We start from the raw sequence: 23503 nt of genomic DNA on the forward strand, positions 1-23503 counted from the left end.
AGACCAAGGAAACTGAATAACACCCTGCTGAAAAGCGACTAGGTAGTAGAAGAAATTAAACATGAATTCACAAAGTTCCTAGAAACAAATGAGAATGAACACAACATACCAAAATCTTTGGGACACTGGCAAAAGCGGTGCTGAGAGGACAATTTATTGCAATAAATGCACAAGAAGAAAGAACCAAAATTAACACAGCATCTACAACAATTAGAAACAGAGACACTACTACCATGTAAGGAAACAATGGAAGGAGAGGACCATGCCTCTGAAATTTACTCCAGGTGGTGTGGGCTTTGGAGATCTCAGTGAGGCTGTTCCTTCCTACTTAGGGGACCTGAAGGGAGACCTTCTAAGGAGCTCTAGTAAGTTGTAAGAAACAGCCAAGGCTTCCTAGAACTGGCCAGTACAGTACCACAAGACGCATGAGACTAAAGAAGTTTAAATTGTTGTTAAGTGCCATCCAGTCCATTCTAACTCATAGTAACCCTGTAAAGGATTTCTAAGGAGTGGCTGGTGGGCTTGAACCATTGACCTTGTAGCCCAGTGCTTATCCTACAGCACCACAGTGAATATTTAACCAAAATTTTAAATCAGTTCCTCGTTTGAACTTGCCACATTTCCAGAGCTGCTGTGTTAGAGAGCCTGTATCACTGCACCGACATACAGTGCTGTGTACCAGGTGGAGAGTTTTTTGAAGCTGCGTGCTGTGCTGAGCGCTGTATCTGCAGTACCTCAGGCAACCCAACAGCAGAACCATAAGGTGCTACTATTAGCCCAGTTGGTTGTGAGAAAGGAAACGCCCCTTGTGGCTGTAAGTACAGTCTCCAAGGTCACACAGTGTGGTGGTGTGGGAGCCAGACTCCTCCCAGGTTTGACTCCAGAGACCTGGCCTGGAGTGTGTTCCCAACCCCATCACCTGGAAGAAACACAGGCTGCACCTAGCATTCTTTATTGAGTCCGTAGAGATTTCAGAAGACTGGAGGCCTCAGTCCGTAGAGATTTCAGAAGGCTGGAGGTAAGTATTTACCTAATGAGGACTGTTATAAAGGCCAGGGGAAATCATTGGAATAAGGGACTAACCTTCTAATGGTCACTCCTAGCACTGTGGGGTGGGGTAAGAGATTAACTTTGTGGATGTTCTTTGCTCTGTACCCATCAAGGGCATTTGTTGGGTAGGGGATTAATGATACCACTTTCTATGTATTCAAAGACAGTATATGGGTCCTGGTCCCCATTTATGGTGATGGCATATTTGTAGAACCCCTCCAATTCAGCAGAATTACGGTAGAACATATCCATTTTGAGCTTGACCTGCTCTTCAGCATCCTTTGGGTTCTGCAGGAGACGGGCCTGGATCTCTATGGTGGGGGGTGGCTTGTACAGAAGGTGGTACCTATAAGAGAGGAGGAGAAATGGTGACCCACATACCAGTTCAGAGGCCAGGGAAGAAAGAGGCCCTCTGTTCTAATGCTGACCTAATTGGTGTACCTTGGTCATCATCATCATACAAGACAAACATTTACTGTCTACCTGCTGTGGGCATGCCCTGAGCTGGGCCCTGAGGCCACAGAGAGACTCAAGATATGGTCTCTGTCCAGGAGAGAAGGGTACAGACCAGAGAGGAGGATGGAATATAATTAAGTGCCAAGTTCTTTCTTTCTTTGCTTCCCATCCTTTCTCTCTTCCTTCCAAACAATATTTATTAAGCACCTGTTATATAGGTCTTGGTGTGGTGCTGTGGGTTAATGCGCCAGACTGCAAAGCCATTTGAACTGCAAGGTCGGCGGTTCAAGCTCACCAGTCACTCCTCAGAAATCCTATACAGGGTTGATGTGGGTCGGAACCGACACGACGGCACTTAACAACAACAACATATAGGTCTTAAGGTGCTCTGGCACCGTAGTGGCTACAAAATCAGGCTGCTAACCTCAAAGTCATCAGTTTGAAACTACCAGCTGTTCTGTAGTAGAAAGATGAGGCTTTCTGCTCCCATAAAGATTTTCCAGCCTTGGAAACCCTGTCCAGGGTCACTATGAGTCGGAACCAACTCCATGGAACATAACCAACCACCACCATATATATATATGTCTAGTATTCTGTCTGTTGTTGACAAGGTATGGCAAGCAAGACAAATGTTGACTTTGTCTTTATGGGCATTATGGTCAAATAAGGAAGGAGGACATTACAAATATGAGTGGAGATGACAGTAAGTGCCAGGGACAGTCACTGTCCGGAGAGGACCCAGGGCAGGGCAACATGAAAGACATGGCCTTTTATATAGATGTGCTAATGACTGTCACCTACCAGGAAGGGTGACAAATTGAAAGTATGTTTTAGAAAAGTCCTGGTCATGTCCTTATGCCTTACCTCATGAGTCCCAAGGTGACTAGGAAGGATGGCAGAGTCTACACTTTCCAATTATGGAGAGTTTAAATTGCATTCTAAACATTAAAGCAGCAATTATACTTGGTTGTTGTTGTTATGTGCCATGGAGTTCGTTCCAACTCATAGAGACCCTGCACAGGGTTTCCGAGGATGTAAATCTTTACAGGAGCAGAAAGCCTCATCTTTCTCCTGCAGAACAGCTGGTAGTTTCGAACTGCTGACCGTGAGATTAGCAGCCCGATTCATCACCACTACGCTACCAGAGTTCCTTGATTATACTTGGTAGAACTATAGAATAAAGCTCAGAATTTATCTTCTGCAATTATGAAAAGGGCCCAAAGGGGAACGGGTTCTAAGGGGGATGTGCTGGTACAAGCAGCCACATCTGGGATGCATCATGGCAAGAGCAAAAGCCCAATGCTGCTGCATGTGGACTCCTACCTGACGTATTCATTTCACATGCAGGGCCCAATGCTATTGACCCCGGGAGAGCATGGGTGAACATTTCACACATGTATTGCTGAAGACCCCAGTAAACTGTTTTCCTGATTTCTCTTCCAGGCAAAGAGAATCAGCAGACTCTGCCCAGAAGAGCAAGTTTGATTAATCCCCTTTCTAGAGTCTTCTGTCATTAGTCTCCAGTGTTAGCCCAGAAGAAGTCCTGCGATGGCACCAGACAGACAAAGAACCAGGGCTCCCTGGTTGAGCCTGGCCCCTGGCAGATAGCCAACCATAGGAACTTGGCACAAACCTTTCTCCCGTGACTGGATCGGTCCTTCTCAGGGTCAACCGTTCGATGACAGAATCTAATGGTACATTCAGGAAAAATACCCTATAGATAAAGAACCAACACTGTGATCAGGGACTTTCATCAGTCTGAAACCATGTGGGTGGAGCTCCTAGTGCCAAACCCTTGGAGACAGCCAAGGAAACATGTAGTGGGTGGAGGGCAAGTGTGAGGTAAGGGAGGGGGAGACCTTCATGATTCACTGCTCTCCACTCCCTTGAAGCCCTGACAGCTCCCTTAGGCCTGTAACTTCAGAGGTGTAACTTTCCTGAGGGGTCACTGCTAGTGTGTTCTCTCGAGTCATACAGACGTGGGTTCGAATCTCACCTCTACCATGGACTTGCTTCCTGACCTAACCTCTCTCAGACTCAGTTTCCTCAACAGTAAAATGGGGACAATTATACAAGGGTACATAAAAAAGGATTGCTACTAGGGTTCCAGTTCATACATGCACTGGTTTATTCAAATTAAAACATGTTTAAACATGTCTTTCTGATCAGGGCTGCATACAGCTTCCTGCAGCAATACACTTGTATTAGTCTCGTTAGGATGTCTCCGAAAAAGAGACTACTTTTGTTTTTGTTGTTAAATGCCATCAAGTCGGTTCCGACTCACAGCAACCCTTTAACACCCCCATCAGAACTTTTAGTGCCATGGAAAAAAATGATTTTGAGGTCAAGGCTAATATTAAATTTTTAACAAAATTCAAATGGATAGCTTCCCAAATTATTAAAACTTTGCAACAAGTTCATGGGTACAGTGTCCCACAACCCCACCCCACCCCCAATAATTTTAGATAAAGCATTTTAATGAAGGTCAGGAAGACTTCAAAGATGAACCAAGAGAAGGAAGACTGTCAACCTTGATGAATGAAGAAACAGTGGCTAAAGCCCAGAACCTGGAGGAAGAAGACTGTACAATCCCCACTGATACAATAGCTACTGAAGTTGGGATCTCACATGGTTCAGCATTTTCCATTTTAAACAAACACCTTAGCCTCAGCAAGCTTTCAGCTCAGTGAGTACCAAAAGCACTGTGCAAAGATCAGCTAGCTCAAGATCTTGCTAATTTTTATTAGCAAGAGCAAAGCTAATGAAAATGATTTCATGGACTCAATTGTAACCAGGAAAAGTCTTGGAATGACCAATACAATCAAAACAATGGAGCAATTAAATTAAAGGCATAGAGGTCAGCTCAGAAGGCTGTGGTGACTGGATTTCTGACAAGATGACAGACTAGGCAGATAGACCTTTGACAACAAACATATGAGAAGCCAAATGAAATAGACACAGATAAAAATTCTGGGACCCTGAACTTCAGAGCAAAGATTAGAGAAGTAGATTGAATGCTTGCTGGGAGGAAAAGCTGAGCAGGGACTGTGAGAGAAGAACAACTGGCAAACAGTCGGCCAGACATGGCACAATCATCTGTGAGCAGCTTTGGCAATAGAGGAACCTGGCAGAGCAGATTCACACAGGTGACAGGAAAGGTTCTGGCTTTTCCCTAGCAGAGGTGTTGGCAGCTCCCACCTTCATCCATCCTCAGCATAGACCCTGCTCTCTGGAAGCTCAGAGCTACCTGATTGGGAACCATGCCAATGTAAGATGGGGGCCGACGGTACCACTTTGGTGTGCTGCTTTTGTGCCTGGGTCAGGTGGGCTCAGCTCCAGACCTACAGAACCTGAAGATCAACCAGACCAGCATTAAGCCAGTCACCTTGTTCCCAGTTGCCCTATCGTCTTAATAGACACTAAAACCAGCTCTGTTAAGGGCCTTCACAAATGACTTCCAGACTGAATGCTCTGAGCACAGATAACACAGAGGCTGATAGGAACTCCCTCTGTTGTTGTTAAGTACCATGGAGTCAGTTTCGACCCATAGTGACCCTGCACAGGCTGTAAATCTTTACGGGAGCAGAAAGCCTCATCTTTCTCCTGTGGAACAGCTGGTAGTTTTGAACTGCCGACCTTGAGGTTTGCAGCCTGATACGTAACCACTACGCTACTAGAGCTCCTTAGGAACTCCCTCTAGAGCCAGGAATTCTGTTGGCACAGCCCTCCCACACCCACCTAGTGAACTCCTTGGCTTGAAGGATTCCCCAAGAGTTTTCTGTTTTTTGTTGTTGTTTTTTTTCTTTTGTTGTTTCATTGTTTTTATCTATTCTTTCTCCTCCTCCTTCTTTTCCATTCCCTTGAATTTTATAATTTCTATCTCTGCTTTTGTTTTTTCTTCTTTTCTTCTACTTCTCATTTCCCCTCTTCTCTCCCTGGCCTTTTGCTTTTTCTTTACTACTATCTACTCTCTCTTTTCATCTTCCCTCTCCCTAGTCTTTCTGTTTTTGTTGTTTCTTTCTTTTATTTTCTCTCTTATAGTTCCACTTTCCTGTCCCTCTTTTCTCTTTTTATTCTAAAGAGGTTTTTTTTTTCTTCTTCCTTTTACTTTTTTTATCTTTCTCATCTATACCTCCATTTCTTTGTCCTTTTTATTTGTCTTTGTTGTTATTATACTTTTCTTTTCTGGTTGTTGTCTGTTTAAATCGATCTTTTCTCTTAGTTATGTTCTCTTTTCATTGTTGGTTCCTTTTTTTGTTATTCTGTTTTGTTTTATTACGTGTGTGTGGGGGGGGAGAGGGTTTTCTCTTTCCCACCAAACAGAACACAGCAACTGTGCCCATACAGTCCAGCCACAACTCTACCCCCTGCAGCTCCACCCACTGGGCAAGAGCCAATACCAGCTTTGATTCCACCTGTTCAACAATAGAAGCCCAAACCAGCCAGAACCACCATAAACTGAGGGACATGAACAGCATGGAAGAAAAGTAAACACATTTCTATTCTCTAACTATACCCACAGGAAACAGTTTGTGAGAGCCTAAGAACACATCAGTTAAAAACCAATACCACAACCCCACAATGCCCTGGAGACAACAGACAATTTTAGCTCATAAAAAGAAATGAGAGAATGGCTCAAACAAATGACCAAGATGGAAAGCCAGAAAATGTTTCTGAGGAAGAAAAAGCAAGGGAACTAACTGAAAAAGAATTCAAAAGAATGATATTTAGGTACCTTCAAAAGATCGACAGAAAGATTGAGGGAAGCAAAGAGAACACAGAAAAAAAACTAGAAGAATTCAGGAAAAACACTACAAGGACAGACAAAATAAATGCAAAATTTGAAACAATACAAAATCTTCAATTAGAATTCCAAAAGATTAATACTAAGATTTCAGAAATAGACAGTACATTGAAAAGACAAAGGACGAGACTTGAATCCCTTAATTGTGAACTTGAACATAAATCTCTCGATATTAATATGCTAGAAGAACAATCAGAAAAAAGAATGAAAAAATCTGAAGAAAGCCTAAGAGTTATGTGGGACACCATGAAGAGGAACAACTTATGATTGAGTGGAATTCCAGAACAGGAAGACATAATAAAAAGCACAGAGAAAACTGTTGAAAAACTGCTGGAAGAAAACTTCCCTAACATCATGAAAGATGAAAAGATAAGCAAGCATGCAAGAAGCTGAATGAACCCCAAACAGGATAGCTATCAAAAGAAAATCACCAAGACATAACATAATCAAACTTTCCAAAATCAAAGACAAGGAAAGAATCCGGAGAGGTGCTCTGAAAAAACAAAAAGTTATCTACAAACAAGAACCAATGAGACTAAGCTCTGATTTCTCAGCAGAAACTATGTAGGCAAGAAGGCAATGGGATGGCAGATACAAAACTCTGAAAGAAAAAAACTGCCAACCAAGAATCATATACCAAGCAAAGCTGTCCCTCAAATAGCATAGTGAAATTAGGATATTTCCTGATTAGCAGAAATTAAAGGGATTTGTAAAGACCAGACCAACTTTACAAAAAATGCTAAAGGTGCTCTTTGGACAGAGACCCAACAAAAGCAGACAACAACCTAAGATCACCATACATGACAACAGCACCCAGAACTCAATCCAGATACAGAAGTATTTAAAGTAAAGCAAACCTACAAAACTGAAAGAAGAGAATTAGCAATACCAGTGTATAATTAAGTCAACTAGCAAGCAAAAAGAGGGAATAGTGCAGATAAAGGACTTCCAAATGGTGAGGGAGTCAAATTGATTTCAAGATCAAAGAGACTGTTTTAAATGGGGAAAATTTTAAAATAAATTACAGGATAACCTCAAGGAAAAGTAATATACTTCGATAACTAAAATTTACAACAGAAGAAAATGAGCTATATTTAGTAAACATTATATAACAGAAATGAAAATGACCAGAAAACCTACGAACAAAATGAACTCAACCTAGAAAATTATGTAGAACAAAGAAACCAGCAGCACCACGTTAAAAAACAGAAAAGCAAAATAACAGCATTAATTCATATCTATCGAGAATTATATTAAATGTAAGTGGATTAAATGCAACAGTCAAGAGACACAGAGAGAAGAATGCATAAGAAAACAGGTTCCTTCAATATGCTGTCTACGAGAGACATCAAAAAGATTAATACAGCCTAAATGCCCATCAACAGAAGAATGGTTAAGCAAACTTTGGTACATATACACAATGGAATACTAAACAATGTTGAAGAATAACAATGAATCTGCAAAACACCTCACAGCATGTTTGGACCTGGAGGACATTATGCTGAGTGAAATTAGTTAATCACAAAAGGACAAATATTGTATTTGACCAATGTTGTAAAAGGTTAAGAAAAGGTTTTCTTAACAAAAGCAGCAATCTATGATGTTTACACAGGAAGGGAAAATTATTTATGAGCTAGAGAGTCGACACATGTTAACATGAGTGACAGGGCAGGCAATATACAACAAGAGGGAGATTAGCAGAGGCAAGATGAACGTAGCAGGAGTCCCAGGGAGGAATGCAAACATTAAAGTGAATAGAGGTAAAAGCTGTTGGTACATGGAGGAGATCGCACCATTGTAATGGAGTAAAGTATATGATATGTTGAATGTAAATCTAGTGAACTGCTCTCTAAACTGTCACTCAATTCACAATAAAAAGTTTTGAAAAAAAAAAAAAGAAGGCTATGGTGACTGATTTTGGGGATTCTGAAAGGGTAATCTTGATAGACTTTCTCAAAGGACACAGGACAATCATGGGGACTTATTAAGAAGACATTTTAAGAAAATGAAAAACTGCATTGGTGAGAACAAGACCAGAAAGTGTGCTGAGGAATTTTTTCCATCATGACAATGCATCTGCTCATTCTTTGAGAGTAGCAAGGTCTGTCCTATGAGAATTTCATTGAGAAACCATATCCCATTCACCTTACAGTCCTGATATGGCTCTTTCAAGCTTCCATTTGTTCCTAAAACTTGAAGAACATTGAAAAGGAACATGATTTGATTACGTCAAAACTGCCATTTTTGATGCATTGTAAACTGAAGAGTGCAGTATTATTTGGAGAAGAGTTAGAGAGATGGAAACACTTTCTTTAGACATATACAGACCTAGATGGAGGATATGTTGAAAAACAGTAGCTTCATATTTTGATGTTTTTGTTTAATAAAAGTTACTATGATTTTGTAGCAATACTTTTTTTACTTATCCTTATAGTTCAATAGTGTTGAAGCTTTTATGAGATAAAATGTGATAAGTAGCTATTACTATTATTTTAACAATATTGTGACTAGATACTCTTTTCTTGAGAGTTTAGACTCTTCTCTATCCCATGACATTGGGCAATGTATGGTGACATTTTGTGGGGGGCTACAGGACTGTTACTGGAATCCTAGTGTTGTGCTGTGAGATAAGGTGCTGGATTGCAAAGTCAGTTTGAACCACAAGGTTGGTGGTTCAAGCTCACCAGGTGCTGCTCAGAAACCCTATACAGGTTTGATATGAGTCCGACTCAACAGCCCTAACAACAACAACAACAACAACAACAACTGGGCTGTTAACCACAAGGTCAGTTGTTCAGACCCACCAGGTGCTCCTTGGAAACCCCACACAGAGTTGCTATGAGTCAGAATTAACACAACAGTGCTTAACAACAATTGGCATCTAGTAAGTAGAGGACAGTCTCCATATCAAATACTCATCTCAGAATGTCAATAGTGTTGACGTTGAGAAGCCCTGCTATAGGATAAAGTGTGAACAAACGGAATTGATGAAAGATGATGCTTTCCTTGTTGGTAGATGTTGAGGGTCAGAGACCCCAATGTCCAGCTGCCTTGCCTGCAGAATGAACTAATAACCCTGTCTCCTAGCATTAAACCATCTATAAAAAAATTAAAAAAAAAAAAAGTCTATTGGTTGTCTCAGAGGACACCAAGGTCAAGTGACATAACATAGTCTACAAAGACAATGTTCTACATCCTACTCTGGTGAGTAGTGATTGGGTCTTAAAAGTTCATCATCTAAAGTGCAACTATTGAACTATTGGTCTCTCCTTGTCTGGAGGAAAGAAGAGTGATGAAAATTGAAGCTACATGGAAGCACTTAGTCCAATGGACTCATGGACCACTAGATAGAACTAGATGGTGCCCAGCTACTACTACCAACTACTCTGAAAGGAAACACATTAGAAAGTCCTGGATAGAGTGGGAGAAAATGTGGAACAAGACTCAGAATCATGAAAAAGACCAGACTTACTGGCTGGATAGAGGCTGGTGGAACCACTAGAACGATAGCCCTTAGTCACCCTTCAGGTCTGGAACTAAACTCAGCCCCAAGGTTCAGTTTTCAGCCAAACAACAGATTGGTTTATAAAGGGAACAATACTGCTGGTAAGGTATGCACATCCTAGAATAATTAACCAGTTGAGATCAAAAGGGCAGCATTTATCCAAGGACAAAGTTCTGAAGGGTTAGGAAAGAAGGAGGACTGGAAATAGGAAACAAAGAGAAGAATCAGGATAAGTGATGTTACAATGAGGGAATTATAACCAGTTAGATGAAACAAAATGTGTGTGAATTGTTGGATGCAAAACTGATGATCTGCTCTGTAAACCTTCACTCAATTCATAATAAAAAGTAAAAAAAAAAAAAAAAAAAAAGTCTATTGGTCACTAATTGTCTACTCACTCATCCTTTCATTCATTCACACATTTATTGAGTATCTGATGTGGGCCAGGCCCTATGGCAATCTCCAGTGTTTGCCAATTCCTTGTATGGAACTCACATACTATATTTAATAAAGTTGTCATTATTGACACATGTGTGCAATTACTCTTGGGGATAATAACATCAGTGATAACAAACACTCCCTGTGTCCCCAAAGACTTGTCTTCATTTCACTTTCAAGTAAGTAAAGTCGAACTAGAAACATCTCTAGGAAAGTGTAAGAAAAACATACATACACTAGGTTTCCCCCCTTCCCACATAGACTGGAAACCTTTTTAGGAAGGATATGCTGTCTCCTCTAAGTCAGTGAACAAATGAATTCCTACTACTGTCAGTGACTGCTTGTTTGAATTCACTAGATGGTAGAGCAAGCTGTCAACAGGCAGAGCTCTGGTGGGTCTGATGGGACCCTGGACCAGCCCCTCAGACCTGGGAGCCACCTGCCACAGCCAATGCACAAACTACAAACTGACAGGCAGCCAGTGCTCAGGAAATACTTGTAAAGGAATGAATAAATGATAGGTAGTCCTAATGTTCCATTTAAATCCTACTGCTTGGCTTTTTCCCATCCCAATCAAAAACTAAACTAACTGGTATTGAGGATATGATCCTACATTATGGGGGCTGGCAGAGATCTTAGACAAGCGGTTATTCCCAGGGACCAGCTGTATCCGAATCCCATGGGCGCCTTTCAGCATGTGGGATACCCATATCCTTCACCCAGAAATGCTGAGTCAACAGGTACTGGGGAGAGCTCAGAATTCCCCTGGTGAATGGAATCCACTACCTTGGAGAGCACTGCGCCAGGTCAGTCCTGTGAACCCCTGAGAATTAGATGTGAACGACTGCCTACGTGGGAGAATGTCTGATTGCCTGCAGTGACTGAATAGGTGGCAAAGCTGGCGCTGCTTCAGATCCTGTGCATTATCTTCAGATTCTGCTTTCAAACTCACTACCAGCGATTCAGTGCCTACTCAGTGGCACTATAGAATGGAGGAGAACTGCTCCATTGGGTTGCCAAGGCTGTGATCTTTATGGAAGCAGTTTGCCCCATCTTTCTCCCATGGAGTGGTTGGTGGGTACTAACTGCTGACCATTTGGTGGTTAGGAGCTCAATGCTTAACTCATCACGCCACCACAGATAGTTGACACCTGCTATTTTTCTCAATTCTATCTGGGCAGTCATCCTTACTGTCTCTTATCCTTGTGACTTGGTTGGAGCGAGGTTGACCCTGGCTGCAAATCTGGGCAGGAGGGAGGCCCAGGTGTGATCCCTCTGAACCCCAGCTCTTTGTGCCTGAGGTCAGCCTACCCCTCAATGTTTCACTGACATGAATACATACATCTCTTTTATTGCTTAAGCAAGTTTGAGCTGGGTTTCATCTGACTGTTACTCAAAGGATACCTAGTATACCTAGGCCTTCTAAGGCCACTTGCTTCTAGGGAATGTGTGAGGTTCAAGAACTGTCAGTCCCCAGCCAAATGTTCTCTCTCTTTCAAGGCCAGCTTCCCACACTCCCTTCTTCCGTCTCTCATTTTGCTCATGTGGTTTGCTCAGGTTTGCTTTTGCCATGTTACCAGGAAGACCCTTACAAACGCTCCTGCTGCCCCTCTACATAGTGTGCACGATGGTTTCTCCAGCCTGGGAGTGTTGGGGGAGGACTGGAGCCAGGAAAACCCACGGCTTCCCTGACTATGTTCTCGATACTGACTTCTATTTACAACGTGCTGCAAAATAACAGCCACCAAATAAAACATGTGAGCTCGGGGAGCATCTAAACACGGTGAGTTTCAACATGCTTTTATCTCTTACACTCTGAACATGCTGCCCTCCCCCCAAGCCCCCATTATTTGAGAGGCCCAACAGCAATACCAAAACACTGCTGTCACCGCAGCTGGCGGTTGACGGTGCTTTTCTGGATGCCAACGCCAAGAGAAAGGAAGCTGGTTTGGAAATCCCTGATAATTGACGCTGCTTCATAAACAAACAAGCCCCAATTGAAAGATTTGTAACTCGGCATATCAAGGCCGCTTGTCGGGATGACTTGTGAAAGACTGGCAAGATCAGAAGCACAAGGACACCAAATTGGTACTTGAAATGCATTGCTGGGAAAAGACTCGCTGGAGAGGAACTGTGTTTCCACCCTGGAAGCACCTGATTACCCAGGCTCCTGGCGCCATGATGGGAGGCCTCAGAACAGGGTGTGGTGGGGGAGTCGATCCACCCCATGCATGCCCCCACCCTTGGCTTTCTGTTTTCTGCTTCGCTTACAACAACACAGCTAGGAGAGGGAGAAGAGAGAAAGCACCAAAAACTTGGATGCTCCTGGTGTGGCAGGGGAGGGGCTTGGACTGAAGAGGAAAGGGACCTGCCTTTGGCATTGCAGAATTTCAGGCTGGTAGATGCCTCAGAAGAGGCGCTCTGGTGGCTCAACTGCTAACCAAAAGGTTGGTGGTTTGAACCCACACAGTGTTCAGGGGAGAAAGACCTGGCCGTCTGCTTCCTAAAGATTGATGGTGGTGGTACTGGTGTGCTGTGGATTCGGTTCCGACTCATAGAGAACCTGTATAGGGTTTCTGAGGCTGTAAATCTTTACAGGAGCAGAAAACCTTATCTTTCTCTCGTGGAGCAGCTGGTAGATTTGAACTGCTGACCTTTGGGTTAGCAGCCCAGCTCATAATCCAGTACACTACCAGGATTCCTCCCCATAAAACACACTATGGAGCAGTTCTACTTTGACACATAAGACCACTATGAGTTGGATTTGACTTGAGGGCACATAACAACAGCAGATGCCTCTGAAGGGGCAGTTGAAGGTAGCTGTGAAGGTCTCTAACATCTCGCTATTCAAAGTGGGCTCTCTGGACCAGCAGCAGCAGCAGATCTCTGACCTCCCCACAGCCCACTGAACTGGAGTCTATGTTTTAACAAGATCCACAGTGATTTGCATGTACATTGAAGTAGGAGAAGTGCTGCTCTGATCCAGTGTTTCCCACATTTATCTGATGCTAAGAATCATCTGGATGGTTTGCTTACATACAGATTCTAGGCAACCTCCCAGAACTAAGGAAGCAAAACCTCCCAGGGAAGGGAGGTATTTGTAAATAAGCAGCCCAGGTGAGTCCTATGTTCCCACAGGGCTGGGCACTTTGGCTAAGCATTGGAAGCATCTAGGACATTCTAGGAGTCCTGGTGTGGCACTGTAGGATAAGCACTGGACCACAAGATCAGTGGTTCAAAACTCACCAGCCACTCCTCAGAAACCCTATACAGGGTTGCTATGAATCGGAGCTGACTTGATGGCACTTGACAACAAGGACATTCTAAGCCTGGTGGCACAAGCTATTAAGTGCTTGGTTATTAACTGAAAACACTGCAGTCACTGTAAATCGGAACCAACTCAATGGCAGTTGAGTTGGTTTTTTTGGTTTGGGAGAGCTTTAAGAATACTGAGGCATGAGCCCCACTCCTAGAACTTCTGATTTAATAGGTCTGGGTAAGACCTCAGAATGGAGATTTTTCAAAGCTCCCCAAGTGATTGTAATATGTCACCAGGGTTGAGAATCACTGCTCTGGTCCAAATCTGCTCAGTGTATAATATGAGAAACTGAGTCCCAGAGTGGCCCACTGTGCTACTGAATGCATTGGTGTCAGATACCTAACAACAGCTGGGATCTCCTGACCCTCCTTCCTCATGCCCCAGCTGACCACACCATTGGAGGCTGTGTGGAGAGCAGGGAAGACTTCTTCTTCAAAGGCTTTGAAGCTAACCTTCTAATTAGAGCTAAATTCCTTGGAAATTGAGGACTGGAATTCTCTCCAGGCTGGTGTGGTAATCTTGAGAGACAGGAGGTACCTGGATACCATAGTGTATCCAGACTTGCCCACAGAACTCCATTATGTTGAAATTCTTGTTGGTTTCTTTATTTCAACCAGTAAGTCTCCATAATGCACAAAATCTGATACAAAACACTTATAATGTAGTCACTAAACCTCATGGCCAAGGCAGGGGGAGGGAGTTCTCTGGTATTGTAGGAATAAGCTTATAACATAATGAAGGTTTGAATGCACATGTATAAGGGACCTTCAAAATTCCATGGAAAAATAAATGGAATGATAAAGCAATTTTTCCAGGAATTTTTTTTGAAGCTCTCTTATATACAAATAGGAGTGCAGTGGCTCCATATGCTAAACACTGGACTACAAACCCCAAGGTCTACGATTCGAGTCCACCAGCTGCTCCTTAGGAGGAAGATGAACTTTTCTGCTCCCTCGAAGATTTAAAGCCTCAAAAACCCTACACAGGGTCGCTATGAGGTGGAGCAGACTTGAGCGTACTTAACAACAATAAACATATACAAATAAATGGTGTACAAAAATATGAACCATATTATAATACTAATCGTACATAAACTAAAATGTCAATGCTACACAAACTCCTGCAGAAAAGAGGAAGGAACACTTCCCAACTTATTTTATGAGGTAGCTTTTACCTGATTCCAAAAGTATCATGACCACAGATGCAAAAATTTTCAGTGAAATATTAGTAAATTGAATCCAGCAATCCATAAAAAGAGTAATACATGAAAGCCAAGTGGAATTTATCCTGGGAATGTAAGACTGGGTCAATATTTGAAAATCAATGTATGTAATCCACCATATGAACAAACTGAAGAAGAAAAATCAGATGAGCCTATCAATTGATGCAGAAAATCATTTGATAAAATTTTACATCAATTTCTGATTAAAAAAAAAAAAGTGTTAGTGCATTGGAAATAAAGGTGATGTTCACAACCTGATAGAGAACATCTACAAAACCCTACAGCTGACATCAGAAATTAGGACTAAGACAAGAAGGGCCGCTCTCACCACTTCAGTCAACATCAACCCAGAAGGCCCGGATAACTCAGTAACGCAGAAAAAGAAATAACAGGCATACAGATTGAAAAAGAGGAAATCAAGTTCTCTAAATGTCCCAAAAATCCTTTAAAAAGTTACTACAGCTAATCAGTGAGTTTAGCAAAGACACAGGATTCAAAATTACAGTGCAAAAAAAAAAACAAAACTCAAAACCCCAAAATTACTATTTAAAAAAAAATTTTTTTATTGTGGATTGAGTGAAGGTTTACAGAGCAGACCATCAGTTTTACATTCAAGTTATCACTTTGCTTCATTATAATGATTGTAATCCCTTCCACGTACCATCAGTTAAGAGTATCTGCCTCTATAGCCTTTAACTCTGGCATTCCTCCCTGTGTCTCCAGCTACCTTCGTCTGTACATTGCCTGTCCTGCCACCCATGTTAACATGCTTCTACCTTCTAGCACGTGAATAATTTCCCGCTCTCTTCCTCTGGCAACCATCATAGAACTTTTTTTTTTTTTCCCAAGAAAACAAAAAAAACTACTTTCTAATAAATACTTGGAAATTGAAATTAAAGTGCATAAAAGCATTTCTAATTATAAAATTATTAAATAGATATGAAGATAAATAAGAAAGTATTGCTACAAAATCACAGAAACCTTTATTAAACAAAAATATCAAATGTGAAGCTATTATTTCTTGACATATCCTCCACTTAGATCTCTATACTTCCAAAGGTGATGTCTCCATCTCTCTAACCCTTCCCCAAAGAATTCTATCCTCTTCTATTCACACCAAATCAAAACAGCAGTTTGGACATCCTGTTGTTGTTGTTAAGTGCTGTGGAGTCAATTCTGATTGATAGTGACCCAGCATAGGATTTCCGAGGAGCAGCTGGTGGATTTAAAACACTGGCCTTGGTTCAAACCAAACTTACGGTCCAGTGCTTATCCTATAGTGCCACACCAGGATCTAAAGGGACTGAAATTGTGTTTCTTTTCAATGCTTTTTGAATTTTAGGAACAAAAAATAAATCTGTAGGGTGGATGGGGTAAGTTTCCCAACAAAATTTACATAGGATGGCCCCTTGATACCTTTGAAGAATGAGCAAATGCATTGTCATGAAGAAAAAATGCTTGGCACAAGTTTTCTGGCCTTTTTCTCACTAATGCAGTTTTCAATCTTCTTAAAATGTCTTCCTAATAAACCCCCATGATTGTCCTGTGTTCTTTGAGAAAATCTATTAAGATAACTCCTTTGGAATCCCAAGAAACAGTTACCATAACCTTCTGAGCTGACGTCTCTGCCTTCAACTGACACAGCAAATCTTCTCAGAACCCAGTGTTTTGGTTGTTGTTGTTAAGTGCCATGGAGTCAGTTTCAACTCACAGCAACCCTGTATAGAGTTTCTGAGAAATGACTGCTTTGAACCACCAATGATGTGATTAGTAGTACAGTGCTTATCCTACAGTGTTCACACCAGAACCTTTTTTTGAAGACATTCTAATGAGACAAAGACAAGTATATTACTGAGAGAACAAGTGATTACTAATTGCAGTTGTTGTTGTTAAGTGCCGTCGAGTCAGTTCTGACCCATAGCGACCCTGTATAGGGTTTCCAAGGAGCAGCTAGTGAGCTTGCACCACTGACCTTGCAGTTCAAATGGCTTTGCAGTCTGGCGCATTGACCCACAGTGCCACGCTGGGTCTCCTATTAATTGCAGGGACATGTTTAAATATGTTGTTTGGAATAAACCCATGTATGTAAGAATTAGAACCCTAACAGCAATGCTTTTTGACTTACCCCCCAAAACATGACAAAGTATGTTCAAGATCTGTATTCTGAAAACTACAAAACACTGACCAAAGGAATCATAGAAGACATAAATACATGGATAATTATACCATGTTCACGGCCTAGGCGACTCGATAAGGTCAAAATGTCAAACCTCCCCAAACTCATCTCCAGATTCAATGCCAAAACCTGTTGCTATTGAGGCAATTCCAACTCCTAGCAATCTCAACCAAATTCCCAGGAAGGCTGTCATTTGTAATACTATAAAAGCTGGTTGTAAACGTTATATGGAAAGAATAGGCAAATCAGCATTGAAAGGAAGAACCAGTTGATTTCAAGATTTACTAGGATGCTACAGGAATCCAGATGGTGTGGGTGTTGGTAACAAGATAGACACATGATCAAAAGAACAAAATAGAGACCGAAACAGACTCATACAAATATGGCCAACTGGTTTTCAATAAAGGTGCCAGTGTAATTCACTGAAGAATGGTGTCTTCAACCAGCGATGGTGCAATAAATTATATGCAAAATAGATTTGGACATCTACATGGAAAATCGTCATCATCATCTTCATCATCTTGACCTATACCTCACACTAATTTAACGCGGCATGGATCACCGACCTGAATGCAAAACTTAAAACTATTAAACCTCTAGAAGATAAGATAGAATAGAATCTTGTGGCCTTAGGTTAAAAGCTTTCCTAGCTATGCCTTGATTACCAAATTTATGATCCATAAAAGAAAAAAATTCATAAATTAGACTTTATTAAAAATCTAACAATTAATTTAAAAACTTGCTCTTCAAAAGACATTATTTAAAGGAAAACAAGCCACAGACTGGTAGAATATATTTGCAATACTCATTAATATCTGATAAAGTATTTGTACCTAGAATACATAAATAATGTGAAATATCTTAAAAATGCAAAACAAATGACATGCATAAGGAGATGCAACTAGATCTCTTGCTACCTGAGAATTCCCAGATTTGCTGTTCAAGTAGGGAAAGTTTGGTCTAGGAAAACAGTGTCCTGAAACAGACTCAAACTGTCTACTTTGTCCTTGTTCTCTTCAGAACCTGGAGGACTGTATTAAGCCACCTGTCTGGAGCTTGACGGGAAGGCAGTGCCACTCTCGGTGCTTGAGACCAAGATTTAGTCCTTGCAACTCAAAGCCCCTTCCTGGGCCTGGAGTACATACTCAGAATGCTCTGCAGTGTACTCTCAAGGGAGATTTTTCAATGATTGCCCCTGAAGCAGGTAATTGGAGAGAAAGGACAATTATCAGTAAATATATATATATATATATGAGTTTCAAAAGGTTTGTGGAAAACTCCATGATTTTTTCATTCAATTTTTCCATGAACTTTTAAAAGCCCCCCTTGTACATTTATTGCATGGATTAATACTTAAAGTTATAAGAATCATCTGCTTATCATTGACTAAAACTGTTGTGGATGATAGAGTGGAGAGGCAGTGCAATATACAGCTGTTGTCAAATTAACAATCCTCAGAAGTTCGAAAGTACCAGCAGTTCCGCGGCAGACAGATGAGGCTTTCTGCTCCCGTAAAGATTTACAGCCTCAGAAACCCTGTGTAGGGTTGCTATGGGTCGGAACTGACTCGACGGCACACCATCATCAACAACAACGACAACCTGTGGGAAGTCCGTAGAGCACAATGCTGGAGTAGCCATTGTTTAATGGACTTGTCAGAACAAAAGCTCCATCTGATCTAAAGGTAGAGGCAGCACTTGGTCTAGAAGTGACTACATTTGGAGACCGCAGTGAGGAGAGAGCAAGTTATTAGAAAACAACAATCGAATGAAAAAGGAAACTGAGCGGAGAGTGGGAGGAATAATAGGAATTTGGGAGAGACTGGATGGCAACTGCACGTGAAGTATACCTGAAATAAAAATTATAAAACACATTGCCATCAAGTGGATCCCGTCCCTGCAACTCTATGTGTTACAGAGTAGAATTGCTCTTTTGTTGTTACTAAGTTCCCACTCATAGTGACCCTGTATAGGGTTGCCAAGGAGCAGCTGGTAGGTTTGAACCACTGATCTTCTGATTCAAACTGGCCCAGTGCTTTACCCCACAGCACCACACCAGGACTCTATGGGGTTTTTTTGTTTTGTTTTGTTTTGGTTGCGAGACCTTTCATCTGAGGTGCTGCTGGGTGACCTTTAGGTTAGTGTTATTGTTAAGTGCTGTCCAGTTGGTTCTGACTCCTAGCAACTCTGTATAGGGTTTCCAAGGAGCAGCTGGTGGGTTTGAACTGCTGACCCTGTGGTTCCCATGTAAGTGCTGATCCTATGGTGCCACACCAGGAGTAGCTGAGAATAAAACCACATGTGCCAATCTGGAACCTTTGAAGTGTGCCTGCAAAACACCAAACTCGATGCTGTCTAGTCTATTCCAACTCAAGTTCACCCTATAGGACTGAGAACTGCTTCATAGGGTTTCTGAGACCATACATCTTTCTCTCTGGGAGTGGTGAGTAGGTTTGAACTACCAACCTTTCAGTTAGCAGCCCAACATTTGACCTACTATGCTACCAGGGATCTCTGAAGTATGTCTAGATTGTTGAATTAGGTCATCACCTGCCAGAGCCACACCTCCAAGGACACTAGGTGTGAGCTCTCTGAGCCCAGGAGCTGGGGCTGCCTGGTTCACTTACTTAGCATGTGGTAAGTGATGAGTGACTGTCGATGACCAAGTGAAGTCACAGGAGACCTAATTCCATCTCCCAGAGAAGTGCCCCATGAATTAAATGTCCTGGATGGCAAGCGCAAAGGTTCCCATATCTACAGGCATAAAAGATGACGTACGTGACAGGTGGGGAGAAAACAATGCTGGACAGAGTTAGGGCACTGAGCTTGCCTGGAGCTGGTCAGAGGCCTTTGCCCACCTTAAAAATTTGGTCTACCTATGTTCTTATTCTGACAGAAGTACCACTTGACTACGTATGCTTTTTACTCTGACGGGAGTATCCTTAGAAAAGTTCAGGCTAGACAGCTCCACTGCAACTTCCTTCTAAAACCCCACCGCACAGGGCCTCCTGCCCTCAGGGAGCAGCTGCAGCGCCTGCTCACTTCCAGTTCCGACTCCTTTAAATCAGAAAGAGACTCCTGCTGGCCATTTCTTGTTTAAAACTGTGCATAATTGATAGTGGCAAATCTACCCCAGCTGTGTCTAAAATCTCTCCAGGGACCAGAAAAACACTCTCTATGACTGTCATTAACTAGGAAATTAGTAAGCACTCCTGGCAGTTTACAATGTGCCATACAAAATGCAGCAGTCTTGTGTAAGAAGAATGACCCAAAGATCAAATTCCTGCATAATCGGCCTCCATTTCCAAGGCATCTTCAAACTTCTGCCTTCCCTCACTATTGGGGGGAAAAATAAAAGAAGACTCCCTCTGCACACTGCCACCCAGACACACACCAGACAATGAAATGCAAATTACCGGAAGCCAGAAGTTCCACAAACTTTTCTCAAAGAAAAAGGCACATAAATATAAGGCAATATGGCAGTAGATAAGGAGGCCAGCCACAAGTTGGGAAGGAATGGTCTGTAGACTTCCCCATAGACAAGAAGGCCAGCCAGAAGTTGGGAAGGAATGGTCTGTAGACTTCCCAGGTGCGTCTAAGAGATCATGGTCCAGTCAGGGGTAAGGCAAGTGAGAGAGGGATCCAGTTGAAACAGGAGGTGTGGAGGAGAGCTTTCTTGTGAGGTCTCCTCCAATGCAAGTCGTTTGCAAATATGTCAAGGTATGTGCAAGACTCATGTTGGCGCTGGGTCAGGAAACAGTGTCTGTATGTGAAGTGCCATGTCCTGCAGCCGAGAAGCCAATCCAACAAGATACCAGACCTGTCCTGAATTCTCCACAGCTTCCAGTGACTTTTAAGTATATCAACAAGGGAAGTGTTCATGTCCTCAAATCTATTTGCAGTGACTGTTCAGACTCTTTTTTGTTGTTGTTACTATTTTTTTAAAAACCAATTGCCTTTATTGACTGTGCAAAGGCTATTGATTGTGTTGATCATGACAAGCTATGGACAACATTGCAGAGTATGAGTATTCTGAAACACTTAATTGTGCTCATAAGGAACCTGTACATAGACCAAGAAGCAGTCATTTGAACAGAACAAGGGGATACTGAATGGTGTAAAATTAGGAAAGGTATGCACCAGAGTTGTATTCTTTCACCATACTGATTCAATCAAGGAGCAGCTGGTGGGTTTGAACTGCCGACCTCGCAATTCATACTGACCTTGTGGTCCAGCACATTATCCTGCAGCGCCACACCAGGACTCCATTATCTAGTGCTACTATAACAGAAAGGAGCTCTGGTAGCATAGTGGTTATGAATCGGGCTGTGAACTGCAAGGTCAGCAGTTCATAACTACCAGCTGTTCTGTGGGAGAAAGAAAGATGAGGCGTTCTGCTCCTGTAAAGATTTACAGCCTGGGAAACCCTGTACAGGTTCACTATGAGTCGGAACCGACTCCAAGGCACACAGCCACCACCACCTCTATAACAGAGTTCTGGTGTGGCGTTGTGGGTTAATGCGCCAGACTGCAAAGCTGTTTGAACTGCAAGGTTGGTGGTTCAAGCTCACTAGTCACTCCTTGGAAACTCTATGCAGGGTCGCTATGGGTCGGAACCGACTCGACAACACTTAACAACAACAGCAACTATAACAGAAATAACTGTAACAAGTAGTGGATGAGTTTAACAAACAAAGATTTGTTCTTTCACAGATCCTGAAGCTAGAAGTCCAAATTCAGGGCATCAGCTTTCTCTGTTGGCTCTAGGGAAGGTCTTGTCTCCTTTCAACATCTGTGGGCTCAGCGTTCCTTGGAGATCTCCATGTGTCTTGGCATCAAACTTCCTCTTGGTCCTGGAGGTTCTCAGCACAGGGACAACAGGTCCAAAGGGCACATCAATTGCCAGCTCTTCTTTCTTAGTTGTACTGAGGTCTCTTGTAAGATAAAAAGTGATGCAGGTCACACCCCAGGGAGAACCCCCTACATTAGAGCAGGACTGTGGTCTGAAGAAGGGTGTTGGATCCCACCTTTATTCCCTTACAACTGACTGGTGATCACATCATGGGGGGATCATTACATGACTATCAAACCACTGAAAATCATGGTCCAGTCAAGTTAACACATATTTTGGGGTGTAGAGGAGGCACAGTTCTATTTATGACAGGTGAGTCAAGAATTATTCATTTGGGGAACATTCTCTTGAGGCGGAGGTAGTTTTCAAAAAAGGGAAGAAATCAAGGGAGAATTCAGAGACATGCATTGTAATTTGTAAATATAGTCATAGAGTAAACTATGACGTGGAAACCTATTCAAGGCATGTTGCTAAATGAAAAAAAAAAAAAATCAGTTTGTAAATAACATGGTAGTATATGATTCCATTTTAAAAATGTATAGGGAGAAAGAAAAATCTGAAATGTTAAGAATGATTGCACCTAGGTGGTGGAATTAGAGGTAATTCTTATTTTCTATTTTGTAGTTCCACCATATTTTCAATACTTTTACAAGGTGACCTCAAAAAGTTCACAGAGGACTTCCAGCACTTCCCTGACTGGGCAGCACAGGTACGCAGGCTCAGGAGAAAGTAGGGGGCAGTATCACAAAGGGGGGCCCCCACCTGGTAGATAGATAGCTTTTGGGCAAACATAAAACATTAGGCTTCAACTTTATGAACTTGTTTTTATGAAGGATCAAACTTCATAAATTGAGGAGTTACGAACATTTTGAGCTTCCACCCGCCCTGCTCCCAGCTCCCACTCTGGGGACGGCCCCGCCCACTGCAGAACTTAGCAGGGCTTGAGCAGACCCATTCAAAGGGTGGACGCTCTCAGAGAGCTAGCCGGGCCACAGGCACCAACATAGGCCATCCCAGGGGGGATCCTCATTGCCACGTTAGGCATTACCGGTGTGTATATAGGGCAAATTGGGGGGCTCAAGGCACAGGGAGACAAAGAGAAGCATTTTAGACATCATCAAAAACAGACCCCATCTGCCTGCAAGCACCAAGCCCATCCCCCACTTCTTCGGCCTAGGCCAGCCCTCTGCCCAGCCTCCTAACCTCAGGCCCGCCCATCAAAGCATCAAGGTTTGGGCCAGCCCAAGCTGAGAAGCCCTTGAGTAGCAGCTTAACACCAGTAACAAAGCACTCCTGCTGTAGTTTAATCCACCAGACTGCAAAGCCTTTTGAATTGCAGGAACTGTGGTTCTAGCTCAACAGCTGCTATTGGAAACCCTATACTGGGTCGCTGTGGGTCATAATCCACTCCACAGCATTTCAACAAGTAGCAGAACTCAGAAGGGCCTGAAACAGAGTAAGGACATTACAGACTTACTGAAGAAGCAGGGAGGGCACGGCTTGCTGGTGGCTAGGGTGAAGGCATAGTGAAGGTCGCCGTCAGCAATAACTCAGAATTCCAGGCAAAAAAGAGGCAAGACAGAGCTCCAAAATTCGGACCCACAGAGATAGGAATAGTTTAAAGGCTTGAAGGTTTATAGCCTGTGGAATTTGGAGGGGAGGCGGGAAATCGCATAATTTTA

The 23503-nt window shown here is 42.4% G+C and overlaps 1 protein-coding gene across 1 annotated transcript in view; it reads right to left on the bottom strand.

Moving 5' to 3' along the window:
• Window positions 1-1158: 1158 nt before the first annotated feature.
• Window positions 1159-23503, bottom strand: part of AK8 (adenylate kinase 8) — a 203626-nt gene continuing 181281 nt past the window's right edge. The window contains exons 12-13 of the mRNA XM_006834996.1: window positions 3140-3220; window positions 1159-1396 (exon numbers count right to left, since the gene is read on the bottom strand). Coding sequence (XP_006835059.1) covers window positions 1159-1396; window positions 3140-3220 — 319 coding nt within the window. The remainder of the gene's footprint in view (window positions 1397-3139; window positions 3221-23503) is intronic.

Source organism: Chrysochloris asiatica, unplaced genomic scaffold, assembly GCF_000296735.1.
Source record: "Chrysochloris asiatica unplaced genomic scaffold, ChrAsi1.0 scaffold00014, whole genome shotgun sequence".
NCBI classification, from domain to species: domain Eukaryota; kingdom Metazoa; phylum Chordata; class Mammalia; order Afrosoricida; family Chrysochloridae; genus Chrysochloris; species Chrysochloris asiatica.